Source organism: Pteropus vampyrus, unplaced genomic scaffold (assembly GCF_000151845.1).
Source record: "Pteropus vampyrus isolate Shadow unplaced genomic scaffold, Pvam_2.0 Scaffold1423, whole genome shotgun sequence".
NCBI classification, from domain to species: domain Eukaryota; kingdom Metazoa; phylum Chordata; class Mammalia; order Chiroptera; family Pteropodidae; genus Pteropus; species Pteropus vampyrus.
The window spans coordinates 127,352-155,317 of record NW_011890204.1 but is presented as its reverse complement, the minus strand read 5'-3'; the positions used below and the strand labels follow the sequence as shown (position 1 = coordinate 155,317).

The window sequence follows — 27,966 nt, the reverse complement described above, 5'->3', positions numbered from 1 at the left end:
CCTTGTCCACGTTCCTCCACCCCGTTCCCGCCCCTAAGCCCTTCGCCCCCTTCCCGAACATGCGCATGCCTGAACTCTCCAGGACCCGCCCCACCACCATTTCCTCATCTTACTGGAGGGCATTTGCTCAGGTCTGATCCCTCACCAGGCGCAGGTCGCAACATGACCCTCTTTTCCCTCCGCATGCCAATTTTGCAGACAAGGGAACGAAGTGCTGGAAGTGGAGATTCAGCTATCACCGTGAGTTTCCGTCTTTGTAGCATAAACCTGCTTTTCACAGCCTCCCTTTCTTCTTGTAGGGGTCTGGGGTCGCCGTGGGCCTTATCTTCCCCTCAGCCAGCCCTTACCTCTTTATTTTCAGGTGTTGCAGTTAGGGCCGAGCGCTAACGTTGGCGTGTGAAATGGCTCCGGGGTTGCCCTCTGCGGTCCGCTTCTCTGTCTTTTGTCGATGTAGATCTGCCTTTCACCTGTTTTCCTTCGTAAAACCCTTCCCTGACCTCTCGGCCGGTCAGGCGCCCTCACAGCATTCCGTGAGGTGGGTTCGCGGCCGCGCCTTGCTCTCGCGGTCCCTGAGGCAGCGCCGACCATCCCGGCCCAGGAGACGCCGCATCTTCTCCCTAGACTTGGGATTCTAGGGCCCCCAACCCTCTCCTGAGACAGCCTCCCGCGTCCTGCCCTCGCGTACCCCTGAGGCCCAGTCCGTCTGTTCCTCACGCCTCTCCTTCGTAACCACCTTTCCTCTGACGCCGCGGTCGTATGGGTGACCAAGGGTCTGCCCTGTGCTCTCCACTGTTCTTCCGTCCCACATTCCACTCCTGTGGGAAGTGTGCGCTTCGAGGAGGCAGGCTTCTCATTCCATACCACTCCTTCTCTGCGGGAGAGGGAACTACAGAAAGTGAGGGGAGAGTGAGGAGAACATGTCATTGTGGAGAATGAGTGAGGGACTTGCAAGGAGATAGTAAGAGTGAAAGTAGTGGGGAAGTAGCAGGAACATAGAAGTTTGGAGAAAATTGGGATTTCCAGGGAGATGACGGCGAGCAAACAGAGGAACCCGTGGAAGAACAAGGGTTCTGTAAGGTATCAGGAATTTCCAACTGGATAGTCACACCCCTAGGCCTTTGACTTCTTTAAGTGAAAGGTTTCGAATTCAGTCTTGTCCATTGCTCTTACGCATTCAAGTTAACACACCTTTGATGTAGGGGAAGTAATTAATGCTCCTCCCGACTTGACCACCTCAAGAGCACATCGGCTTGTTAGCTGTCCTGTAAACTATCCCTGCCCCGCTTTTTCTCACTTTCATGTAATCTTATTTTACGTTCCTTTCTTAATTTTAAATGCATCAAAGAAACTACAAAATTTTTGTTTTCGGGACCATTTCAGATCTTGCTCCCCAGCATATGTTCTCAGTTTCGTGCAAATAAACTTTTGAGACATGAGGAGGAGAGGGGAACAAAAGAGTGGAATAGCAAAAATGGAAGAAACATGGAGGTAGATATACAAAAGGAGTGAGGGCTACACATAGAAGTGAGGAAAGATGGGGAGTTCACTTCATCATATGTATCCAATGGAAATGAAATATTTTGAAGAGATAACTGTGTTCTCATGAGCCAAAAATCAACCTAAAAGTGTTGACAGATGAATGAAGAACATAAATGTGATGCATATGTTCACACAATGAAATATTATTCAGCTGTAAAAATGAAGGAATGAGCAACGTAGAAGAAAAAGGAGAACATTACGCTAAGGGAATTAAGCCAGACAAAAAGACAAGTGTTACGTGATCTCACAGTATTTGCTAACTAGAAGTCAAACTCACAGGACCAGAGAGAATGGTTGTTACCAGGGGCTGTGAGTCGAGAAAATGAGGAGATGGTGGTCAAACAGGACAAACTTTCAGTTGTGAAATGAATATGATGCCACTTTTAAAGCACCACATCTTGAGTACACTTAATTGCACTGCACTACATACTTGGAATTTGCTGAGAGAGTCCTAAGGTCCTAAGTCCTAAGGTCCTCACCACACAGACATAAAAAATAGTCATTGTAAATTGAAGGGTGTGTTAATTTGGTTGATTATGATAATTATTCTACATTGTACATGTATTTCAAATGATCACATTGTATTTCTAAGTACACATATATTTTATTTGTCTATCATGTCTCAATAAACCTGAGAAAGAAAAAGCAGATAGGAGGTGTGCTAGCCTTGACTCTGGGCAGTGCTAAACCAGCTTCACATTAGTTACTATGCATTTTGCAGTGACATCTTTTGTGCCCCCTGACTAGGAAGTGCCACTCAAATAATCAGGGTGGGTCCAGCCTCAATATTTAAAGTGCTTCAGGTGACGCTAATCTGTATCCATCCTTGAGCAAAAGGCTCTCGGTCTTCCATTTCTGGGGGCGGAGATCTGAGGTGAGTTTGAGGGAGCTTTTCCTCTGCTGGCGGTTAGTTCATGGCCAGGGCTGTGACCTGAAGGGGATTTTCAGGCCAGCTTAAGTGCCTACTGCTGCAGTGTATGTGAAGGTGTGACCAGAAGGGCAGCATGATCTGAAGAAAGGAGAGTGGAAGCTTGCTTGTTGGTCCCTGAATGTGTACTGTGGCAGGGGCAACGAACACCATCTTTTCCACCTTGTGAGGTCTTTTCTTTCTACATGCTTGTGGCAGAATATGGGGATATATTGATAAACAGCATATTTTCAACTTTCCAGACTGACTTCTAAAGACTTGTTGCCTGAGGAGGAAGCGAAAGAAAGGGGTTCAGCTATGGCTGTTTCTCAGGTAAAGTCATATTCTTGGTTAATTGTTGTTTCTGTCCTTCCTAATTGCCCTTTGACTTGCTATTCTTCACTGACTCTGAATCTTGATGTTTTGTTTGTTGACACTCAACCTGGGTCTTTCTCAGTCCCTCTCATCTCTAGTTAGATTCCATCTCACTGTGATTCAGTGACATGGGACTTGTGAAGAGGCTCCACTGGGCATCGTCCTGGGCAGGGAGGGATTCATGCCCTTGGATTCAAGTTGGTGTGTGGACCCCGTGGCATCAGTGCAGTTGCAGTGGAGATTGATCAGGGGCCACATCCTGGTGCACTGTCATCTCTGTTAACCAGGATAAAAGATTATTCACATAGATGTCGTGTATTGATAAGCACAAATACCTCCTTTCTGGAAAAGGGACCAGTAGGGGACATCTTTCTGACTGCTTTTATGATGCTTTTGAAGCTAAAGGAGTGAGTCATTGACTTCAAAATCTTCATGATTGGGAATGGAGTGGAAAGTTCACAGACATACATTGGTGACAGGGGATGTTTTATTCCGTCATCCATTTTAAAATAGGAAATCAACCGTAATGTCTGACAGTTGGAGATTCTTTAGATCGTTTTTCTCAATCCATTTCTCGGAGGTTGCATTTTCACCCTCTGGATTGTGTCCTTTGACATACAGAAGGTATTGTTTGATGTAGGTAAGGTTCCAGCTTTATTCTTTTGCATGTAGATATTCAGGGTTTTTTGCGTGGTTTGTTGAATGGAATGACCTTTCTCTGTTGTGTAGTCTGGGAGGCTGTGGAAAATCATTTGGTATCTATGCAGGGGTTTATTTCAAGGCATTCTCTTTTGTTCTACTGATTTAGACATCTGGATTCATGGGCAGTATCCCATGGACCTGATTAATCTTTGTAATGTTTTTCAGTGTAAAAAAAATGAAGACTTTGATTTCTATTTCGAGACTGTTTTGGTTCCTCTGCGCCTTTTTTTTTTTTTTTTTGCTTGATTCCATTTGAACTCTAGCATTTTGTTCTGTTTTGTTTTGTTTTTCCCCATTTCTGGCAATATTGCCTTTGGAATTTTGATAAGGATTCCATCGAAGCTGAAGAATATTGGAGTAGCATGGGGATTTAAACAGTATTAAACCCTGCAATCCACAAGTAAGGGATTTCTTTCTATTTATATGTACCTCCTTTGATTCCCTTTTACAATGTTTTGTAGTTTTCGGTATTTAAGTCCTTCGCTTTCTTGGCTGTTTATTCCTACATAGGTCATCATTTATGATACTACAATAAATTGGCTTTAAAAAATTTTTTAGATTGTTTATTGCAACTTTTCTAACATACTTATCCATTTTGAACACTTTTGTGTCTTGAATCTTTATGGTTTTCTATTTGTAAGCTCTTTCATGTGGAAAAGAGAGAATTTTACTTTTCAATTTGGATGACTTTTCTTGTCATAATTACTCTGGCTAGGACTTCTAGTACTTTGTTGAATTATGTGCTGCAAATATGCATCATTACCTTTTTCCGCATCTTAGAGCTAAGGCTTTCAGCTTTTCAACATTTAATATGACCCTAGCCGTGTTCTTTTCAAGTATGGCGTTTATTATATCGTAGTAGTTTACTGTAAATAGTTTTTGAAAAATTGTTGAATTTAATTAAATGCCTGCTCTGAGTTAGTTGAGATCACATGTTTTCTCTTTGTGTTCATTCTCTTCATGGGGGTTAATTGATTCATTTTTATATGTTGAAACGGTTTTGCCTTACAGGAATAAATTTCATTTGGTCATGATGCATAATTGTTTTAACGTGCTGTTGAACTTGTTTTACTAGTATTTTGTTTTTGCATCAATACTAAATGAGTATTAGTATTTTTTTCTTATGCCATCTTGGGTTTGGTATCAGAAACATACAGACTCTAGAATGAGTTTGCAAGGGTTTATTCTTGAATTTTTTGGAAGATGTTTATCAGGATTATTGTTTTTTTTTTTATTACTGTTTGATAGAATTTAGCGGTGAAGCCATCTGGTAGGTTTTTGGTTTTTTTTTTTTTAATTCTTGCATGCTTTTGGTTAGCACTTGAATCTCTATCTCTTGGTTCATATTTTTAATTTTTTTAATGATTGGTTTTTGTGTGTTATTAGGAATGTACTCATTGACTTCTAGAGTATGTAATAATTTCGTATTGTATGACTTACATTACCCTCTTAACGTTTAAAATTTTTCTGTGACATTAGTTAAAATGGTCCCTGTTTCATTTCTTTTTATTTATTTATTTTTATTTTTATTATGATGACATTGGTTAAGGAAATCCAGTCAGTAAGTTTCAGGTGTACAATTTAACAGGAAGGCATTGTGTGTTCATCACCCATAAGTAGGTTTGTTTCTGTCACCACATATTTGACCCGTTTTACCCTATCTACCTCCTTCCTATCTCTGGTAACCAGTAGTCTATTGTCCATGTCTATGACTCTCTGTTTGTCCTATTTGTTTGTTGCTTTTAGGTTTATATCCCACATATAAGTGATATCATGTGGTTTTCAACTTTTTCTGTCTGGCTTATTTCACTTAGCATGATAATATCGAGATCCATCCATGTTGTCGCAAATGGCAATATTTCGTCTCTTCTTATGGCAGAGTAATATTCCATTGTATATATGTACCACAGCTTCTTTAGCCAGTCATCTATCGTAGGATACTTTGGTTGCTTCCATGTCCTGGCCACCATGAATAATGCTGCTATGAACATCGGTATGCAAATATCTTTTCAGATATGGGTTTTCAAGTCTTTGGGGTAAATACCCAGTAGAGAGATTGCTGGATCATGTGATAGATCAATTCTTAGTTTTTTGAGGACCCTCCATACTGTTTTCCACAGTGGCTGTACCAATTTGCAGTCTCATCACCAGTGCATGAGGGTTCCTTTTTCTCAGCATCCTCTCCAACACTTGTTATTACTTGTCCTGTTGATAACAGCTATTCTAACAGGTGTGAGATGCTATCTCATTGTGGTTTTGATTTGCATTTCTCTAATAGAGGTGTTCAACATCTTTTCACAGGTTTGTTGGCCATTGTATGTCTTGGGTGAAGTGTCTGTTTAAGTCTTCTTCTCATTTTTTGATTCGATTGTTTTCTTGTTGTTATTTAGTTGATGAGTTCTTTGATATTTTAGACCTTAGGCCCTTAATCAGAGGTGTTCCTTGCAAATATATTTTCCTATTTGGATGGTTGTCCTTTACCTTGTCGATGGTTTCTTTTGCTGTGTAAAAGCTTTTTAGTTTGATGTAGTCCCATTCATTTATTTTTGCTTTTACTTCCCTTGCCTTTGAGGTCAAACTCATAAAATCCTCAAACTCATAAAGTTCAAGTTCCAAGAGTTTAGTTCCTCTGTTTTCTTCTATGCGGTTTATTGTTTCAGATCTTATATTCAGATTATTAATCCATTTTGAGTTAATTTTAATGTGTGGTGATGGACAACAGACTAGTTTCATTCTTTTATAAGTGGCCTTCAATTTTCCCAGCACCATTTATTTAAGAGGCTTTCCTTTCTCCACTGTATGATTTTGGCTCTTTTGTCGAAAATTATTTGCTCATATAAACATGAGTTTACTTCTGGACTCTCGATTCTGTTCCACTGGTCCGTGTGTCTGTTTTTCTGCCAATACCATGCCATTTTGATTATTGTCACTTTGTAGTACAGTTGGAAGTCAGGCAGAGTGATGCCTCCAGCCTCGTTCTTTTTTCTCGGGATGGCTTTGGTGATTCATGGTCTTTTGTGTTTCCATATGAACCTGATGATTTTCTGTTCAATTTCTTTAAAAAGTGCCAATGGGATTTTGATGGGGATTGCATTAAATCTATGTAATGCTTTATAGGTAATAAGGTCATTTTAACTGTTTTTTTTTTTTCCCCAGTCCAAGAACACAAAATATCTTTCCATTTCTTTGTATCTTCTTCAATTTCTTTTAATAGGGTCTTGTAGTTTTCATCACATAGGTCCTTCATATGTTTCGTTAAATTTATTCCTAGGTATTTTATTCTTTTCGTTGTAATTGCAAAAGGAATTATTTTTCCACTTCTTTTTCTGACACCTCGTTGTTAGAGTATAGGAACGCTATGGATTTTTGAACATTGATTTTGTATCCAGAGACTTTACTGTATTTGCTTATTGTTTCTAGTAGTGTTCTTGTGGAGGCCTCAGGATTTTCTAAATAGAGAATCATGTCATCAGCAAATAGTGAGAGTTTGACTTCTTCCTTTCCTATTTGGATGCCTTTTATATCTTTCTCTTACCTGACTGCACTCGCTAGGACTTCCAATGTTATATTAAGTAACAGCGGTGATAGTGGACCAGCCTTGCCTTGTTCTTGATCTTAGAGGGAAGGTTTTTAGTTTTTCACCATTAAGTATAATGTTGCCTGACGGTTTGTCATACATGGCCTTTATTATGTTAAGATACTTTCCTTCTATATCAATTTTTTTTAAGTGGATACTATATCTTGTCAAAGGTTTTTTCTGCATCTATTAATATGATCATATGATTCTTTTTTTGTTTTTTAATTTGTTTATATGGTATATCACATTAATTGATTTGCTTATGTTGAACCATCCCTGTTCCCCTGGGATGAAACCCACCTGATCATGGTGTATAATCTTTTTAATATGTTGCTGTATTCAGTTCGCTAGTATCTTATTAAGGAATTTTGTATCTGTGTTCATGAGAGATATTGGTTTGTAGTTTTCTTCTTTTGCGTTATCTTACCAAGTTTTGGCATCAGGGTAATATTGGCCTCATAAAATGAGTTGGGAAGTATTGCCTCCTCTTGGATTTTTTGGAAGAGTTTGAGGAGAATAGGTATTAAATCTTCTTTGAATGTTTTGTAGAATTCACTGGTGAAATCATCTGGTCCTGGACTTTTACTGTTTGGTAGGTTTTTGATGATTGTTTCAATTTCCATACTGCTGATCGGTCTATTTAGATTTTCCGGTTCTTGATTTGGTCTAGGAATGTTGTATCTTTCTAAGTACTTATCCATTTCTTCTAGGTTGTTATATTTGATGTTATATACCTTTTCATAGTATTCTTGTATGATCTTTTGTATTTCTGCGGTGTATGTCGTAATGTGTCCTCTTTCATCTCTGATTTTGTTTATTTTTGTCCTTTCTCTTTTTTCTTTAGTGAATGTAGCCACGGCTTTGTCAGTTTTATTAACCTTCTCAAAGAACCAGCTCTTTGTTGCATTTATTTTTTCTGTTGTTTGTTTTCAGTTTCATTTAATTCTGCTGATTTTAGGCTTAATTTGTTCTTTTCTAGTTTCTTTAAGATGAAGCGTTAGGTTGTTTATTTGGGCTTGTTCTTGTTTTTTGAGATAGGCCTATAATGATATGAACTTTCCTCTTCTGACCACTTTTGCCATGTCACAAAAGTTTTGATATGTTGTACTATCATTATCATTCGCGTCTGTGTATCTCTTGATCTCTCCTTTTATTTCTTCTCTGACCCAGTCATTCTTCAGTAGCATGTTTTTAATCTCTGTGCTGGTGTGCAGTTTGGGTGTTTTTTGGTGAGTTTTGGATGATCAGCTTATTGTTGTTTCAAGAGGAGAAATCTGAAGATGTCTCACTCCTCCATGTTTCCAATATCACTTATCATTTTGTTTCTATCTATCTGTTGATCTCTCTTTTTAGTTCTCCTCTGACCCAGTCATTCTTCGGTAGCATGTTGTTTAATCTCTATGTATTTATGGTTCTTCCCGCTGTCTTTTCACAGTTGATCTCCAGCTTCAACCCATTATGGTCAGAGAATATGGTTGGTATGATTTCAGACCTCTTATGTTTGTTGAGGCTATTTTCGCATCTCAGTATGTGGTCTTTGAGAATTTTCCTTGTGAATAGAGAAGAATGTATAAGCAGCTGTTTTGAGATGGAAGGCTCTGTAAATGTCAGTTATGTCCAGTTGGTCTAATGTGTCATTTAAGGATATTATCTCCTTATTGATTTTCTGTTTGGATGATCTGTCCATATCTGACCTTGGGGTACTTAGGTCCCCTACTATGATAGTGTTTTGGTCTTTTTCTCCCTTTAGTTCTGTTAGTAATTCCTTTATGCATTGGGGGCTCCCTGAATGGGGGCATAGAGATTAATAAGTGTTATGTCTTCTTGGTGCATGATTCACTTTATCATTATGAAGTGTTCCTCAGTATCTTTCTTTACCTTTTGTTTTTGAAGTCTATTTCCTCCAATATTAGTATCAGTATTCCTATTTTTCTCTCAGTGCCATTGGCTTGAAATATCATTTTCCACCCTTTCACTTTGGGTCTGTGTTTGTCTTTGGAACTGAGATGTGTCTCTTGGAGGCAGCACATTGTGGAGTTTTATTTTTTGATCCAATCTACAACTCTATGCCTTTTTATTGGTGAATTCTGTCCATTTACATTTACGGTGATTATTGAAATATTAGATTTTCCTATAGCCATTTTATCTTTTGCTTTCTGGTAGCTTGGTGTTTCCATTGGTTCCTTGTCCTTGTATGTCATTTTTTAATTTTTATTTTTTGGTTGGGTTTAGTGGATTTTACCTCTGGTTCTTCTTGTTTTATGTTATATACTTTAGTTCTAAATCTTTGGTGTGTGGTTACCATTACAAATATGTAAAGGATAGTTTACATATATGTAAGGGACACTTCATATATATATATATATATATATATATTAGTCCGTTTTCTTCCGTGTATGCCTTATCTCCATTGCCCTTTGTGAATTTGGATCTTTGAATACTCCCTATTTCTGTTATTGTTGTCTCAGTTTCTCCCTATTTATGCTGAACGTTATTATTGTTTTGTAATAGCAAATCTCATTCTTAATAAGGGTTGCACTCCTCTGCTTCTATCTGCCTGCTAGTCACCTTACTCATAGTTATGTTTTGTTTTGTATTTTTTGTCATTTCGTTTTAGGTGAGCTGATCCCTTTCAGTATTTCCTGTAATGCAAGCCTCATAGTGGAGAATGCCCTCTATTTTTTTATGTCTGGAAAGCTCTTTATTTCTCTTTCATATCTAAAGGCGAGCTTTGCTGGATACGTTATTCTTGGCTGGTAGTTCCTTTCATTTAATAGTTTGAATATTTGATTCCACTCCATTTTGGCTTGTGAGGTTTGTGCTGAGATATCCGACGATAATCTACTGGGTTTTCCTATACATTACCGTCTTCTTTTCCCTGGCTGCCCTGAGAATTCTTTCTTTATCACTGATTTTTTATAATTTTAATACAATGTGTCTTGGTGAAGGCCTTTTTGGGATGAGATAATTGGATGTTCTGTTGATTTCTTGAATTCCAAGCTCCAGCGCATTCTTTAGATTCGGAAATTCTCGTCAACTCTTTGTCTGAAAATAGTTTCTAATCCCAGCTTTTTTTCTTCCCCTTTGGTAATGCCCATTATTCTCATATTTCCTCTCCTGATGGTATCAGCTAGTTCTTGTATTTCTCTTTCATTATTTTTTATTCTCTGGTTTCTCTTTTCTTCCTTTGGATTTATTTTTAGATTTCTGTCTTTGATATCACTGATCTCTTCCTCCATTTGGCCACCTCTATTTCCCAAGCCCGCTATTTCATTTTTCATCTCGTAGTGTGTTCGTCATCTCCGAAAGTTCTATTTGATTCTCTTTGAGGGTTTCAATCTCCTTGCTAAAGAACTCATTCTGCTGATCTAGTAGTTTTTTCAATTCCTGAAGTTGTTGATATGAATTGTTTTGGATCTCGTTGAGTTTTTCAAAAGCACCATCCTGAATTCTCTGTCATTTAAGTCACATATTTCTTTGTCTTTAAGCTTGTTTTTGTAGAGATTTTTCTCTTTCTTTCTGAGCTACCTTAACTAGTTGTTCATGGTGTTTCATAGGTTATTTCTCTGTCTGGGAATTAATGGAAGTGTATTCTGCTTTTTTTTTTTTACCCCCCAGCAAGAAGATTTATTATGTAAAGCTCTCTTTAGCCTGTCGCTAAGTTGGCATTTTTCTTTTGGTTTCCAGTAGGTGGCGTCTAAGCCTCTTGGATAGTTGCTTTATATAAAGTCTTAATAATTCCTTTTCTTTTTCCTATAAATATGCATTCACGCCCACTACTCTCAGTCTCAGTCCCTGTCAGTGTTAATGACAGTTTCGGTAGCATTTGCTCAGATTCCTGTAGTGCTTCACAGTGTTCTGTCTTGGAGGATGTGCAGAGAAGGGCTCTCTGGGTTGGGGGATGAGGGCTGCAGCTCAGCCTCCCGTTTTGCAGTTGGGGCTTGTTATAATCAACTATTGCTCTTCTGCCGTTCCCACTTTTCCACTTTCTGCACTGATCCCTAGGCACTGTCGCTACCCGCCATACCTTCTCCTCTCGCCCTCCTCCTCCAAGGAGCTCTGGCTGTGAGAGGCAGCTTCTTTGTTTCTCCCAGTCTACCCAACTCCCAGGGTTCTGACCTGTGATAGCTCTTATGTACAAATCCCTTGCTCAGACGTGCTCGTGTGCGGGTTGGGTGTTTTTTTGTTGACTTTTAGATGTTCCCCTTATTGTTACAAGGGGAGAGTTCTGGGGACATCTCTCACTCTGCCATACTTCTCCCTGTTTCATTTCCGATTTATTTAAATCCTCCCCCTTTTCTTAATGTACATAAGGGTTTGTAAATTTGTTAATAGACTAAAAAGAAACAGGTCTTAGTTTGATTGTATGTATTTTCTAATCTCTTATTTCTGCTCTGATCTTATTTACTTCTACTAAAATATGGTTTACTTTTTTTTGAGGTGTAAAATTTGATTTCTGATTTTAGCTCTTTCTCTTTTTTGTAAGTAAATCCACTTTGTACCTCTTAGTGCTACTATCACTGCATCCTGTAAACTTTTTAGTCTGTTGTAGTTTCATTGTTATTTCCATTCAGATTTTTAAAAAATTCTCTTGTGATTTCTGTGACCTATTGGTTGTTTAAGAATGACTTCTTTACTTTGCACATTTTGTGTGTGTGTGTTTCCTATTTGTTACTAGAGTTATTTCTTTGTGGTTAGAGAAGATACTTTTTAGGATTGCAATTCGTAAACAGTTTTTCATATTTGTTTTGTGCCTCACCTGTAATTGGTCATGGGAAAAGTTTTATTCATGCTTGAGAAAAGTGTTTTCTTGTGTTTGATGGAGTGTTCTGTATGTCTGTTAGACTCCATCGTTCTGTGAGGTTATCACTGTTCTGTTTCTCCGTGTATCTTGTGTTTGGTTGTTGTATCCATGGCTAAAACTGAAATAATGAGGTCTCATACGATTACTGTGCTGGTGCCTATTGCTGTCTGCTTTTCTGCCAACATTTACCTCATATATTTGGGAGCTCTAATGTTATGTGCATCTCTAAAATTGTTAGAACTTTTTGGTGAATGGACTCTTTTACAGTTATAATGTCCTTTGCCTATTCTTTGTTTTTGTCTTAGAGTCTGTTTTGTGTCTTAGAACATAGCCACCCCAGCGCTCTCTAGGATATGATTTGCATGGAATATCTTGATTCCTCCTTTCACTAATAGCCGGTCTCTGTCCTTCGATTTGTGAATCTTCACAGTTGAGCTCTTAGACTTTTTGTCTCACTGAATCTGCTTTTTCCTCCTCTTTTCTCCTGGTCTCTGCTGAGGGAGGAGCGGTGGTCAGCCCCCTTTCTTTACTATAATTTCAGCGAAAATGCACCCACTGTTTCATGGTAATCAGAATGGTTGGTGAAATGTTTCTGGTTAATAACAAGTTTTTTTCCAGTTTCATTTTTGTTCTGATTTCTAATTATCAAAGAATTTTTTTCAAGTGTCCACAATTGTGAGAATTTTTGAAATCTTAATTTGTCAAATTGATGTATAACACTAATAATTCTTAAAATCTGAAATCCTTGTTTTATGAGTTAAATAAACCAAAACACTGTTTGGCTTTTGTTAAAGCCTACATGTCTGAATGTAAATGGAGAAAATTGTATTTATATGTTTCGGTAAGTGTTTATAGAAATTAGAACTAAGTAGTCTGTATTTCAGTTTGTATACGTTTTTTCTTGCCTTCTTTACTATACGGTCTTCAGAAATGAAAATAAGTACCACTGTTACATTTTTATTGACCCAAGATGCTCAAATACACATGAATAAAAATGATAATTTATAAAGTGATCCAAAAATATGTCAAGAGACAACTCTCAGTTAATTGGTTTGTTTATATCTGTGTGTATGCGTGCATGGATGGTTTTTAATAAAGTATACATTTTAAAAAAATAAAATATATTTTTATTAAAAGACATCATTTCTTAAGTTTTATATTTTTTGGCAGTTGAAATATCTTAAATATATTTCATGTTCTTAATGTTCTTTCTTAAACATGTTACTGATTTAACCAAAAGTAAAAATAGTGTCGCATTATGTGCCTGTGTATGGTCGTGCATGGAAACGTAATGACCTTTTACGGAGTTCACTGTCATTAACCTTGAACTAGATTCAAGTTTTCTCCGACAACGCTTTGCCAGTTTACTTCTGAGGTTTAGTCTATTATATAATTTTTATTTTTAGGTTCAGTCTAAACACCAGCATTTGAGTTCAGGTCTTTGCTCGATTAAATCTTAGATTTTTACCTGAGGCAAGTTTCTCAGAACGTCCCTGACATGTTTTCTCCTCTGTGAGATGTGAACAGGCTTGACTGCAGTGAGCTATTATGTTGATAACTAGTTCAAATATGTAAAGCATTTAGACTAATGCACATAGGACATGTTCAAAAACTTTTAGTCGTGGCTGTTGTTATCCTCATCACAACATATGATTCTGAATTTTTTGAAAAGACGCTGTGGACTTTGTCTTCTCTAAAGACACTGCTCATGCTCTGGCTCATCTAGACACTGAGTATCACTCTGTGTAGAACATAATATCTATTCTAACCCTTCTGTAGAGACAGCCCAATGGCTAATTTTAATTGTAATTTCATGTATGATTCGCCAAAATGAGAGGGCCTCCCTGATTTATGGGCAGTCATAACCTTTTATGAGAAAGTAATAGAAACCAACATTATGGACACATAACTTGCTCAAAAATATCTGATGTGGACCTGTCAGAACACTTCTCCTGAACTGATTTTATATCTCTCCACTTTTCTCATTCTGTGTGAAGGTAAGAACTGTCACCATTTCCCCATGCTGAAATGTGTTTTCTTTTCAGGGACAGTTGACACTCAACGATGTGTTCATAGAATTCTCTCAGGAGGAGTGGGAATGCCTGGCCCCAGCTCAGAGGGCCTTGTACAGAGAGGTGATGTTGGAGAGCTACCGGAACATGCGCTTTCTGGGTGAGGATGACTTTCTTCAAGAGTCCAGATCTGCCATGGGGGTTTCTCTTCCCTTAGGTGCTTCTTGGAAGCCCCTGCTTTGGGTGACTGAGATTGAAGCTTTGTTACTGAGACATAAAAAGGATTTATAAGGTGGCATCAGGATTTTAACCTCACCCTTTCTTCAATGATCTGCCCACATTGTATTACATAAAGGGTTGTTCCAAAGCTCAAATATTTATAAAGCCCTATGGTATTAGGGCTTAAAGGTATTAAAATATCTAATTTTTTCTTTTTTATCCCCATGAATTGATTAGTTTCTATAAGAGAGCTCACTATCTGCTTATGACACTGATCTCTCTGTGCAGAAGGAGACGAGGAGTTGATGGATTCGGGAATTATGTTTCTCGAGCTATCTGTATTATTCTCATTCCTCAGTTGACCAGATATCGGGGATTCTGGCAGAACTACAGGTCTTCATGCTGCTTTCTTCTTATGTGCAGGAATTTCTGTTTCTGATCTGTATATTGTCTCCATTTTGGAGCAAGGGAAAGCACCCTGGACTCTGGAGAGTGAGTCGAACATAGCACAAAAACCAAATCGGTGGGAACGTATCAAAGGTGTGAACACAGGTAAGAGCTCAGGGAGAGAGGAGGCCGCAGCCTTCGTCGTGTTTGTAAACTCGCCTGAAGCGAGAAAGTTCTGTGTTCAGACAGAAGTTTATTTATGGAGAACCATCAAAGGAAATTTTTCTTTCCAACTTATCACTTTGTCCTTCAAGGTGTAAAATTTATTTTTTCACCCTCAGTGGGGCTGCAGTTCAACAGAGACTCAGGCAGAGTCTTTATCATGGTCCCAACACTCTGTTCTGTGGCCTTTGTAAAGTCTTTGGTTCTCCAACTAGAGGAGCATGGGGCTGGCTGTGTGGCATGGTCTCTGTCCTCCTGGTCTCTCCTGGACTGGGTTCCATTGGATGCTCGGTTCTCAGTCCATAGAGAGCAGAGCTGAGGCCTTGCTGTCCTTCCTCTTGGACCCTTCCCAATCCCTTTCCCATTTCTTGTGATTGGAAGGTCTTATCAGAAGAGAGGACGCACTGTCTTTCTGTCCATTCCATCTGGCACCCCAGGAACTGCGTAAGGCTCTCCCCTGTCCTGTCTGCCTGTTCCGGTCCCTCAGCCATTTTTTCTGCATGCCCATGCTTTACACTTCAGAGGTGTGTGTCACAGGGAGGTGGTTAGAATCTTTTGTAACTGTTACTACGAAATCTCTAGAGACAGTGGACAGAAGAGAGCATCTCTTCAGTCCCCAGTCCTACACGGGGAGCACATTTCAGTCTTCCATGCTCGTAGCATGGTGTCTGTGGTGGCACTCACAGTCCCTTCACGATTCTGCCATGTGTGACCCCATTCCTTGTATTCTTCTATCTCTCTGCACCACGCTACCTCATCTGGGACTATAGACTCTTCTGGATTTCATGTTCTCTGTAGTTTGCATGGTTTGCCTCTGAAACTTGCCCGTGAACTACACATTGCTGGGTCTGATCGTTCACAGTCTTGCTGGTGTCATCCACCTTTATGATATGGACATCTCTTGGTGGGCTCTTGTATGAAATGAGTGTCCTTGGTCCCAGAAAATGCTTGACAGAGATTCTTTGACTCTGTGTTGCAATATTATCCCACTATGCACAGAAGCAGCTATTAGAGCTGCCCGGTAGAGTGATCAGCATGTACCAGGACACTGAGATAGAAAGTGTTATGACAGCTGGACAGATAAGTGTTTTCAGTTTGTTTCCAGTTGCGGAGTGTCAGGAAGCATCTCTCTGGAACACTGAGATCACATGGACCACATGCACACACGTACTAATCAGGGTAGAATTTCTTCTGGGAGAACATTGTCCAAGTTCGCAGCCTCTTGTCCTTGAGGCTACTGACTGAACTGTCCTTCATGCCATGATTCTCATTCCTTGTGTGTGCTGTTGTGCAAGCTTATTTCAGACATAGCAAATTGATTTTTCATACTTATATGAGTTATTGTTTTTTCTACAGAATGTGTTATGTTTTCTGTCCATAATATGTTGAGTTTTTTTGTTAGTTTTACTACATTTCTGCTTCTTCCTTTAACTGTTCTTTTCTAATAATACTCACCCTGTCTCTAACCATCGATGTCTGCATTGGTTTACTGAATTAATTCTTAAATATTTCATTGTATTTTTCAGGAAACTTACCTGAGTTTTTTCATTTTAAAAACGTCTTTTCTACTGTTCTTTATAGCATCTGTAATATCTGCAAATTTTCTAATGTTCTGGAAGTTGCATTCTTTAGCACAGACATGAAGACTATTTTTTTTTCATCTTTCTATCTGAACTCCATATAGCGTGCACCTAGGCCTAGAATCATATCATCCGCAAATAGTGACAGTTTGACTTCTTCGTTTCCTATTTAGATGCCTTTTATATCTTTCTCTTGCCTGATTGTACTCACTAGGACCTGCAATGTTTTATTGAATAACTGGTGATAGTGGATGACCTTGCCTTGTTCCTGACCTTAGAAGGAAGGTTTTTAGTTTTTCACCCTTAAGTATAATGCTGACTGAGTGTTATAAATGGCCTTTATTATGTTAAATGTTTTGTTAAACATTTTGATCATAAATGGATGTTGTCTCATCGAAGGCTTTTTCTGCATCTATTAATATAATCATATGATTCTTATTTTTTAATTTGTTTATTTGTTAGATCACATTGATCAATTTGCGTATGTTGAACCATCCCTGTGCCCCTGGGATGAAGCCCACTTGATCGTGGTGTATAATCTTTTTAATATGTTGCTGTATTCGGTTCACTAGTATCTTATTTAGGATTTTTGCATCTGTGTTCATGAGAGATATTGGTCTGTAGTTTTCTTTTTTTGTGTTATCTTTGCCAGGTTTTGGTAGCAGTAATATTGGCCTCATAAAATGAGTTGGGAAGTAATGCCTCCTCTTGGATTTTTTGGAAGAATTTGAGGAGAATAGGTATTAAATCTTTGAATGTTTGGTAGAATTCACTGGTGAAGCCAATCTGTTCCTGGACTTTTACTTTTTGGTAGGTTTTTGATGATTGTTTCAATTTCCATACTGCTGATCGGTCTATTTAGATTTTCCAGATCTTGATTCAGTCTAGGAAGATTGTATTTTTATAAGTACTGGTCCATTTCTTCTATTAAATTTGGTGTTATATACTTTTTCATAGTATTCTTGTATGATCTTTTTTATTTCTGCAGTATCTGTCGTAATTTCCCCTCTTTCATCCCCGATTTTGTTTATTTTTGTCCTTTCTCTCTTTTCTTTAGTGAGTCTAGACAGGGGTTTGTCAATTTTATTAACATTCTCAAAGAACCAGCTTTTTGTTGCATTTATTTTTTCTATTGTCTTTTTGTCGTTTTCAATTTCATTTATTTCTGCTCTAATTTTGATTATTTCTTTCCTTCTGCTGACTTTAGGCCTCATTTGTTCTTCCTTTTCTAGTTTTTTAAGATGAAGGCTTAGGTTGTTTATGTGGGCTCATTCTTGTTTTTGGAGATAGGCCTGTAATGATCTGAACTTTCCTCTTCTGACCGCTTTTGCCATATCCCAAGAGTTTTGATATGTTGTGCTATCATTATCATTCACTTCTCTGTATCTCTTGATCTCTCTTTTTATTTCTTCTCTGACCTGGTTATTCTTCAGTAGCATGTTGTTAAATCTCCATGTATCTGTGGTTCTTCCTGCTTTCTTTTTGCAATTGATCTCTACTTTGAAAACATGATCAGAGAATATGGTTGGTATGATTTCAAACCTCTTATATTTCTTGAGGGTATCTCTGTGTTCCAGTATGTGGTCGATTCTTGAGAATGTTCCATGTGCACTAGAGAAGAATGTATAAGCAGCTGTTTTGGGATGAAAGGTTCTGTATATGTCAATTATGTCCAGTTGGTCTAATGTGTCATTTAACGATGTTATTTCCTTATTGATTTTCTGTTTGGATGATCTGTCCATATCTGACAGTGGAGTATTTAGGCCTCCTACTATGATAGCGTTTTGGTCTGTTTCTCCCTTTAGTTCTGTTAGTTATTGCTTTACATATTTCAGGGCTCCCTGATTGGGAGCATAGATATTAATAAGTGTTATCTGTTCTTGGTGCATGATTCCCTTTATCATTATGAAGTTTCCCTCAGTATCTTTCTTTACCTTTTTTCTTCCGAAGTCTGTTTCATCCAATATTAGTACCGTTACTCCTGCTTTTCTCAGAATGCCATTTGCTTGAAATATCATTCTCTACCCTTTTGCTTTGAGTCTGTATTTGTCTTTGGAGCTGAGATGTGTCCTTGGAGGCAGCATATGGTTGGGTTTTGTTTTTGGATCTATTCTGCATCTCTGTGCCTTTTTATTGGTGAGTTCATTCCATTTACATTCAAGGTGATTATTGAAATATGAGGTCTTCTTATAGCCATTTTATCTTTTGCTTTCTGGTAGCTCAGTGTTTCCATTGCTTCATTGTCCTTGTGTTTCTGTTTTCTTTATTTTGGTTGGCTTTTGTGGGTTTTGCCTCTGATTCTTCTTGTTTTATGTTATATACTTTAGCTCTGAATCTTTGGTGTGTGGTTACCATTACAAATATATAAAGGATAGTTATATATACAGTTGTCCATTTTCTTCTGTGTGCCTTATCTCCTTTCTCCTTTGCAAATTTGGATCTTTGAATCCTCCCCTTTTCAGTCATTGTTATCTCGGTTTGTTTCTATGTATGCTGAATGTTCATTACTATCTTGCTCTAGCAATTCTCTTCTTATTATTTGAGGTTACAATGCGCTGTTCTTAGTAAGGATTGCACTCCTCTGCTTCCATTTGCCTGATAGTCACTTCACTCCTAATTATGTATTTTTTGTTGTTGTTATTTTGTTTTAGGTGAGCTGACCCCTTTCAGAACTTGCTGTAATGCAGGCCTCATAGTGGAGAATTGCCTCAATTTTTGTATGTCTGAAAAGGTCTTTATTTCTCCTTCATATCTAAAGGAGAGCTTATCTGGATACATTATTCTAGGCTGGTAGTTCCTTTCACTTAAAAGCTTAAATATTTGATTCCATTCCTTTCTGGCTTGTAAGGTCTGTGCTGAGAAGTCTAATGATAATCTAATGGGTTTTCCTTTATAGGTTACCATCTTCATTTCCCTGGCTGCCCTGAGAATTCTATCTTTGTCATTGATTTTTGCTAACTTTAATACAATGTGTCTTGGTGAAGGCCTGTTTGGGTTGAGGTAGTTGGGTGTTCTGTTGACTTCTTGAATTCCAAGTTCCAGCTCATTCCTTAGATTTGGGAAATTCTCGTCTCCTATTAGTTTGAAAATGCTTTCTACTCCCTGCTCCTATTCCTCCCCTTCAGTAATGCCCATTATTCTTATGTTTCCTCTCCTGATGATATCAGCTAGTTCTTGTATTTCTCTTTCATTATTTTCCATTCCTCAGTTTCTCTCTTCTTCCTTCTGATTTATTTCTAGATTTCTGTCTTCGCTATCACGATCCTTTCCTCCATTTGATCAACTCTCTTTCCCAAGCTTGCTATTTCATTTTTCAACTCTTACAGTGTGTTTTTCTCCAGAAGTTCTATTTGGTTCTTTTTGAGGGTTTCAGTCTCTTTGCTCTGCTCATCTAGCTGTTTTTGCAATTTCTGAAATTGTTGATATGACTCGTTTTGGAACTCATTGAGTTTTTTCAGAAGTACCATCCTGAGTTCTCTTGTCACTTAAGTTGCATGTTTCTATGTCTGTTAGCTTATTTTCTGGAGATTTTTCTCTTTCTGAGATGCCTCATCACTTTGGTTGTTCATGGTGTTTAATAGACTATTTCTGTGCCTGGGCATTAATGGAAGTGTATTCTGTTGTTTTTCCAGAAAGGAGATTTATTATATAAAGGTCTCTCTTTAGTCTGCTGAAAAGAAGGCGCTTTTCTTTTGGTTTCTAGTAGGTGGTGTCTAAGCCTCTTGGATCCCTGCTTTTTATAGAGAGCCTAACATTGTTTATTTTCTTGTAGATTTTAATCACACTCGCTACTGTCGGTTTCATTCCCTGTCAGTGTTAGCAACAGTTTTGGTAGCGTTTGCTCTGATTTCCCTGAGGCTCCGTGGTGGTGGGTCTAGGAGGGTATGGGGGGAGGGTCCCTCTGGATTGGGGTTTGGGGGCTGTGTCTCAGCCTGGGTTTTGCAAATGAGGCCAGTAGAAATCAAGTGTTGAGTCTCTGTGGTCCCGCCCCACTTCTCTGCTTTCAGCCCTGATGACTGAGCCCTGCTGCTGGCTGTGTAGAGAAGTCCCGGCACTTCCAGGCAGGGCTCTTTAGGAAAGTCGATGCACCTTCTCCCCTCCTCCTTCTCCTGCCGGGAGCTCCAAAGGCTGAGAGAGGTAGCTTCAGTCTCTGCAGCTTTTGCTCAGATTCCCCTGGGTGATAGCTCTTATAGACCTATCCGTGGTGATAGGTCTTGGAGGGTATGGAAGAACTGGCCCTCTGAGTTGAGGGTTGAGGGTTGGGGATTGGGAGCTGTGGCTCAGCCTCGGTTTTGCAACCGTAGCTGGTAGAAATCAACTGTTGTGTCCCTATGGTCCCGTCCCACTTCTCTGCTTTCTGCCCTGATGACTGAGCCCTGCTGCCAGCTATGTAGAAAAGTCCTGGCACTTCAGGCAAGACTGTTCAGGGAAGTCGCTGCACCTTCTCCCCTCGCCCTCCTTCTGCAAGGAGCTCCAGCGGCTGCGAGAGGTAGCATCTTTATTTGTCCCAGTCCACCTCCCGACACACTGGGTTCTGACCTATGGTAGCTCTTACATGCTGATCCCACGCTCAGACATGCTGATGTGCAGTTTGGGTGTTTTCGTTCAGTTTTAGGTGTTCAGCTTATTGTTGTTTCAAGGAGAGAGATCTGAGGACATCTCTCACTCAGCCTTTTTTTTCCAGAATCTCGTTTTCTTTCTATTTTCTTCTTTTTCCTGAGCCTGCCAAACAGCATTCTCCTTTATATGCCTAGTAATTTGTTTATTTTAGATACCTTTTATAAGTAGAATCATATAGTATTTGTCTTATTCGTGAGTGGTAGTTTCACTTATCAGAATGTCCTCGATTATCTACATCGTAGCAAATGACAGGGTAAGTGTCTTAATTTTGAACGCTGAATCATATCCCATTGTGTGTATTTACAGCGTTTTGTTTGTGCAGTCCTCTCTCAGTAGGCATGTGAGTTGTTTCTACATCTGGGCTGTTGTGAATAATGCTTCTGTGAACACAGGGATGCAAACATCTCTTTGAGATCCTCTTGTTATTTTTTGTATATGCCCCCACAAGTGGAATTGCTGCATCACACAGTGTTTGAGGAAGATTGGTGTTAGCTCTTGTTAAACATTTAGTAGAATTTTTTAGTGATGTTATCTGACCTTTCTTTGTTGGATGGTTTTAGATTAGTCATTTAATCTCCTTACAAGTTATAGGTATGTTCATATTTTTTATCTCTTCATGATTCAGCCTTGGTGGGTGATGACTCAGAAACCATTTTTAGAATGGATTGTATGGCCAGGTGGGCAGTCATGCTTCAAAACATGTCAGCTATGTCTGTAGGACCAGATTCCAATCCTGTTTCTGTCACTTCCTATGTAAACGAGGGTTATGTACATAAACCCTGTGAGTCTACTGCTGTTATTTAAAAGTATTTTGCTAATTTCCCACAAGAATTTTCAAAATACATTAGTGCCGTTAGATGGCTTAGGACATTGCATCTTTTCTACTGAAGACTCAAAAATTACTTTTCTTTAACAAGACATATCAACTTCCTGGTGTCTTTCTTATGAGATATTCTTTTGCCTGCATCATATTCTGTGTTTTTATTTTCTAACATATTCCCTCACCTTAATCAATTTTCAAAGCACAGACTCTCTGTTATATCTATTGTTGGCCAATGTACCATATATTTAAATGGCCGTGCATACATATTGTGTCCCTCTATGGATTGGCTTTTTTGTAGCAGTCATAAAATTTTCATGGTGAGTTTTGACATCTTCTAATATTGTTCTCTATGAAGTTATGTGTCTTCCTGATCTGATATTTAGATATCAGTGATCCCCAGATAGTTTCCAATTCTCATGTCGTGTGCTCCTTCTAGAACAGAAGTTCTTTTTTCCTTCTAAAAGAGAGAATGTTTAGAGATCGACAGTTAACTTTCTGTAATATGGTTACCTGTTTTTTATTGCTGGTTTTCTCATGGGTTCCTAGGATCCTTTTTTTATTATGATATACAGATGATGTTCTTTCAGCATGTATTACGCAATATAACTAAAATGCACTGCTTGTTGATGTTCTCAAATGCATTTTCTTCATGTGTGTTGATAGTCTTATAACTGATATTTAAAACTGTTGTTTTTTTAAATGTTTTATAGACATTTTAATTTTCTCAGTGTTATATTTGTTGCTTAATTTTAGACTGCTCTGTATTCAGATTATTCTTTAGGCAATACTTTGTGTAATTTATCTTTACAGTGTACTACTTATTCTTCAGCCTTAATGTCAAATATTTAGGTAAAAATGTGTATCATGTATGTTTTTCTACACTTATGAGATAACATATTATTGACAAATGGTATGTATTTTGTAGTCATGGTGGGAAAATATTCTTTTCTTGAAAGCTAACTTAAGTTTACATGACCTGAGTATTTTTATCATAGGGTGTTTAAACTAGGCCACCCTAAAATTAATTTGAATTGCATGTGACCACTATTTTGTTGTAAAGAATCCTGTTTCTTTATTATTTCAGAAGTTTGAGGGTCGTGTTGGGAAGTTTCATAACTATGTTCAGTATAGCTTTACTTTTGGTGTAATTTTAGATTTCTATATGAAACATTTATTTACAAGCTAATAGGGTAAATATGGAATTTCTTTCCTTTGTAGATAGATGTTCTCCATATGTGATCAAGAAATTAAAAGCAACAAAACCTGGTAATACAGAAGGAGCATTCCAATCAGTGATGTTTGGAAGATATGAAAGCCATGTGATCAAAGATTTTTACTTCAGGAAAACCCAGGAACATATGCTTGATTTTGCTTGTCAGCAAAGAGATGATGAAAGCAATCACAAAGGAATGCCTATAACTCATAATAAACATCTCACTGACAGAAGAAGTGAGCATGGTAGAGAGTATGCTGGACACGAGCCTGTTGAAAATAGGCTTGGACTAAGGTTTCAGTCACATCGGGCTGATACGGAGATAGTTCATACTGAAGAGAACATTGATGAATGTAATCCAGCCGAGAAGTCTATCAACAATATTTCCTTTGTTTCTCCACTTCGAAGAGTTTTTTCTAGAGTCCAAGCCACCGTTAGTACTGTATATAGGAATGATTCTAGACGTCCTTCAGTACTGACAAAAGACCTGAAAGTGTGCAGGAAAAATTCTTACAAATGTAATGAGTGTGGCCAAGAGTTTAGTGCACGTTCAGGCCTAACTAGCCACCAGATAATTCATACTGAAGGGAAACCTTACAAATGTAAAGAGTGTGGCAAAGTGTTTAGTGTGCATTCAAGCCTAACTAAACATCAAATAGTCCATACCAGAGAGAAACCTTACAGCTGTAATGAGTGTGGCAAAGCCTTTGGTGTGCGTGCAAGGCTAAGTAGACATCAGATAATTCATAGTGGAGAGAAACCTTACAAATGTAATGAGTGTGGCAAAGCCTTTAATGTGCATTCAAGCCTAACTACACATCAGAGAATCCATACTGGAGAAAAACCTTACAAATGTAATGAGTGTGGCAAAGCCTTTAGTTTGCATTCAAGCTTTAGTTACCATCAGTTAATTCATAGTGGAGAGAAACCATACAAATGTAATGAGTGTGGCAAAGCCTATTGGGTGAGTTCAAATCTAACTACACATCAGAGAATCCATACTGGAGAGAAACCTTACAAATGTAATGAGTGTGGCAAAGCCTTTAGTGTGCGTTCAAGGCTAACTAGTCATCAGATAATTCATAGTGGAGAGAAAACTTTCAAATGTAATGAGTGTGGCAAAGACTTTAGTGCTCAATCCAGCCTAACTACACATCAGAGAATCCATACAGGAGAGAAACCTTACAAATGTAATGAGTGTGACAAAGCCTTTAGGGTGCGTGCAAGCCTAACAAGTCATCAGATAATTCATACTGGAGAAAAACCTTACAAATGTAATGAGTGTGGCAAAGCCTTTAGGTTGCGTTCAAGCTTCAGTTATCATCAGTCTGTCCATACTGGAAAAAGACCTTACAAATGTAATGAGTGTGGAAAGCAGTTTGGTGTGCATTCGAACCTAACTAAACATCAGATACTCCATACTGGAGAGAAACCTTACAAATGTAATGAGTGTGGCAAAGCCTTTAGTGTGCGTGCAAGCCTAACTAGTCATCAGATAATTCATAGTGGAGAGAAACCTTACCAATGTTTTGAGTGTGGCAAAGGCTTTAGTGTACATTCAAGCCTAACTGTACATCAGAGAATCCATACTGGAGAGAAACCTTACAAATGTAGTGAGTGTGGCAAAGCCTTTAGTGTGCGTTCAGGCCTAACTCACCATCAATTAATTCATAGTGGAGAGAAGCCTTACAAATGTCATGAGTGTGGCAAAGCCTATTGGGTTCGTTCAAGCCTCACTTACCATCAGTTGGTCCATACTGGAAAGAGACCTTACAAATGTAATGAGTGTGGCAAAAACTTTAGTGTGCGTGCAAGCCTAACTAGTCATCAAGTAATTCATAGTAGAGAAAAAACTTTCAAATGTAATGAGTGTGGCAAACAGTTTCGTGTTCATTCAGGCCTAACTACACATCAGAGAATCCATACTGGAGAGAAACCTTACAAATGTAGTGAGTGTGGCAAAACCTATAGAGTGCGTGGAAGCCTAATTTACCATCAGTTAACTCATAGTGGAGAGAAACCTTACAAGTGTAATGAGTGTGGCAAAGCCTTTATTGCACATTCAGCACTAACCACACATCAGAGAATCCATACTGGAGAGAAACCTTACAAATGTAGAGAATGTGGCAAAACCTTTAGTTTGCGATCAGGCCTAACTAGTCATGAGACAATCCATACTGGAGAGAAACCTTACAAATGTACTGAATGTGGCAAATCTTTTAGGTTGCGTTCAAGCTTCAGTTACCATCAGTCGGTCCATACTAATAAGAAACTTTACAAATGTAATGAGTGTGGCAAAGCCTTTAGCGTGCATTCAGGTTTAACTAGACATCAAAGAATCCATACTGGGCAGAAATGTTACAAATGTAATGAGTGTGGCAAAGACTTCAGTGTGCGTTCAAGCCTAACTACACATCAACGAATCCATACAGGAGAAAAATCCTTACAGATGTAATGAGTGTGGCAAGGTTTTCCGTAAGAAATCTCACCTTGTGAGTCATCAGAGAAACTATACCATAAAGAAACTTTAAAATGTATTGAGGTTGGCACAGCCTCTAGTGTGAGTTCAAGCCTACTTCTATCAGATATCCCATACTGGTGAGAGGCCTTAGAAATATAATGTATGTGGCAGGGCTATTAGGTATTGCCTTACATTCACCAAATAGCTCATCATTGCATGTGCCATGAATATGTCAAAGTTTTAAATTAGAACTCTTTACTTACTATAAGAATATAAGTTCTGAAGAGATCCTACATAAATTAATGTGTGGCAAAGTGTTTATCCAAAGATCAACTGTTGGGAAACACTGGAGCGAATCCTTACAGTTGCAATGAGTGTGGTAAAACCATTAGAGTTCAGGTATTATGTAAGAATAGAGACTCCACAGTGAAGAGAAATTATGTGAATATGTGTCAGAACCTTTATCCAGGTCTCCCAATTCATTAGATACCAGATTATGAGAAACATCTTCAAGAAACCTCGCAAAAGTAACGTGCGTGTTAATGCTTTTACTCAAAGGTGAAAACGGACATCAGAAGATATTTTTTTTGGAGAGTAAATTTACAAATGTACTTAAGGCTTTTCATCAAATGTTTACGTTTTGGGGTAAGTAATGACAGAATTAAAGGAGGACAGAAACTAATATACTGAACATGGAAATAGTAAGCAACAGTGTGTATTCAGGATTCACCCAAGAATTTGTGCAAGTGTAATGAATGTAGTTAATCATTTTTTTCTTTTTACCAATTCTCCCTACCAACCCCACAGTCCAGATTTCATGCTAGGAATAACTAAGTCTCCAGCTCTCTGAAATTAAGACGTTACGTACTGCAGAAACTTTACAAATCCAACAATTTTAATACTGTGGACATGTGATGTATCACAGGAACAAGGACGTGTACAAACAGCCCATTCATTACCTTTAGTGTTATAATATTTAGTTGCACTTTCTTGAGAAAAACTATGTGACTATGACTTTTAACCTGAAGTCCAAAGCATGTTGAACTTATGCCTATTTTCCAGGCCTTTCGGGCTGGTCTTTGGGAAGCAGTCCATACAATGAAAACACCTACTTCATTGGGCATGGTTCATTTATATCCTTGTCCCCTGGAATAACAAGGGCACTGAATATCACATTCATTATTGTATGAATTAGTATGGCAGAAGGCAGAGAACAGAAAACTATGTTTGAAGTATTTCTACTTACTAGGGTCAGAGTGCCCCGTCTCTGGACAGGCTACTTTTGGTCATAGGAAAGAAGTCTCCACCAACTGACCATAAAACAGCAGGTCCAGACGTGAAAGATCTGGGCTTGTCATGGGAGGAGATTGGTAGGTGACTAGTGGGTGATTATGTGGTAGAAGTAATGCAGAGCAAGTGGAGAGTGTCTCCATAGAATGGCAATAACTTTTATATCAAAGATGAATGGAAAATTTGTCTTATGCTTGGAAATTGTAGAAAGAGCAGTTACCTGACAGGAGAACATAAAAAGAACCGGAACAGTATAAGCATGTGTGTGATTCATATTGAAGTGCTGGTATTTGCTAGTTTTACTTAGAATATATCTTAATGCTCATGTTTTAACGAATAAAATTTAATCATTTTTTTCTAACCGTAAGTGAATTAATGTTTTTTGTACCAACGCTGATTTATTTCACCTCTATCAGGTAGTTCATAACATAAACAAGCAGTGCACCTTGGGCTCTCAAGGTCAATGGAATCTATAACAATTTTCTTTGGATCAAAGAACACAGTTTAGTGCTTGTATACTCATGTGCCCCTGGGTTTTTCTCTCCACACTCTGCCTCATGACATTTATGAGGTGATAATCAGAATACCTTAGCTGTACAGTTCCAGACTCTGACTTCTAAAACCTGCTTGCCTTTTATGAATATACACCATAGTGTTGTATTTATGGCCTATTCGTACCCAAATGCAACCCATGGCTTCTTGATTTACAAGATGTGAAAATAGAAACATAGTTAAAACATGGTAAAATTAGGAAAGAAAATTTCAGTAATTAAGGATGAAACTTTTATGAGCTTGGACTCAGTGAAATAATTTACATGAAAGATACAATGAGGACTTTGGGGCGGGGGAGAGGGAAGGAGAGATTTTCATATATTCACTCTGAAAGCTTTTATCTTTTTTCTTTTTTTAAATTTACATTTCTGACCATTTGTTGGAACAGGGTGGAACTCTGTCCAAACATTGTTTTGCATATCGGTACTGATGCTGTCAGTACCTGTATTAGGAGATTACTTGTTACATATGAAAGCCATCTTGAGAGTTCTGTCATGGGCGTTTTGATGTCAGGCAAATCAGACAAAACTATAGGTCCATCTTCAGTGAGGATCACACTGCAGTATTTTAGCGGCACCCAGATCAGTGTGGTATTAGGCCCTCTCGTTTATCTCCACACGTTCAGCAAACTTGTCACAAATCATTCTTCGTACCTCGTGTCTGTTACTGGACTAGTTTCTACC

At 38.3% G+C, this 27,966-nt stretch overlaps 1 protein-coding gene across 1 annotated transcript; it reads left to right on the top strand.

Annotated features, from left to right (window-relative positions):
• Positions 1-104: 104 nt before the first annotated feature.
• On the top strand, positions 105-27,045 carry LOC105310210 (zinc finger protein 665-like). The gene is given in 5 exon segments (XM_023526619.1): positions 105-240; positions 13,950-14,076; positions 14,559-14,687; positions 22,986-25,420; positions 25,422-27,045. Coding segments are annotated over 5 exon segments (2,859 nt in total). The 5' UTR covers positions 105-162; the 3' UTR covers positions 25,512-27,045.
• The last annotated feature ends 921 nt before the right edge of the window (positions 27,046-27,966 follow it).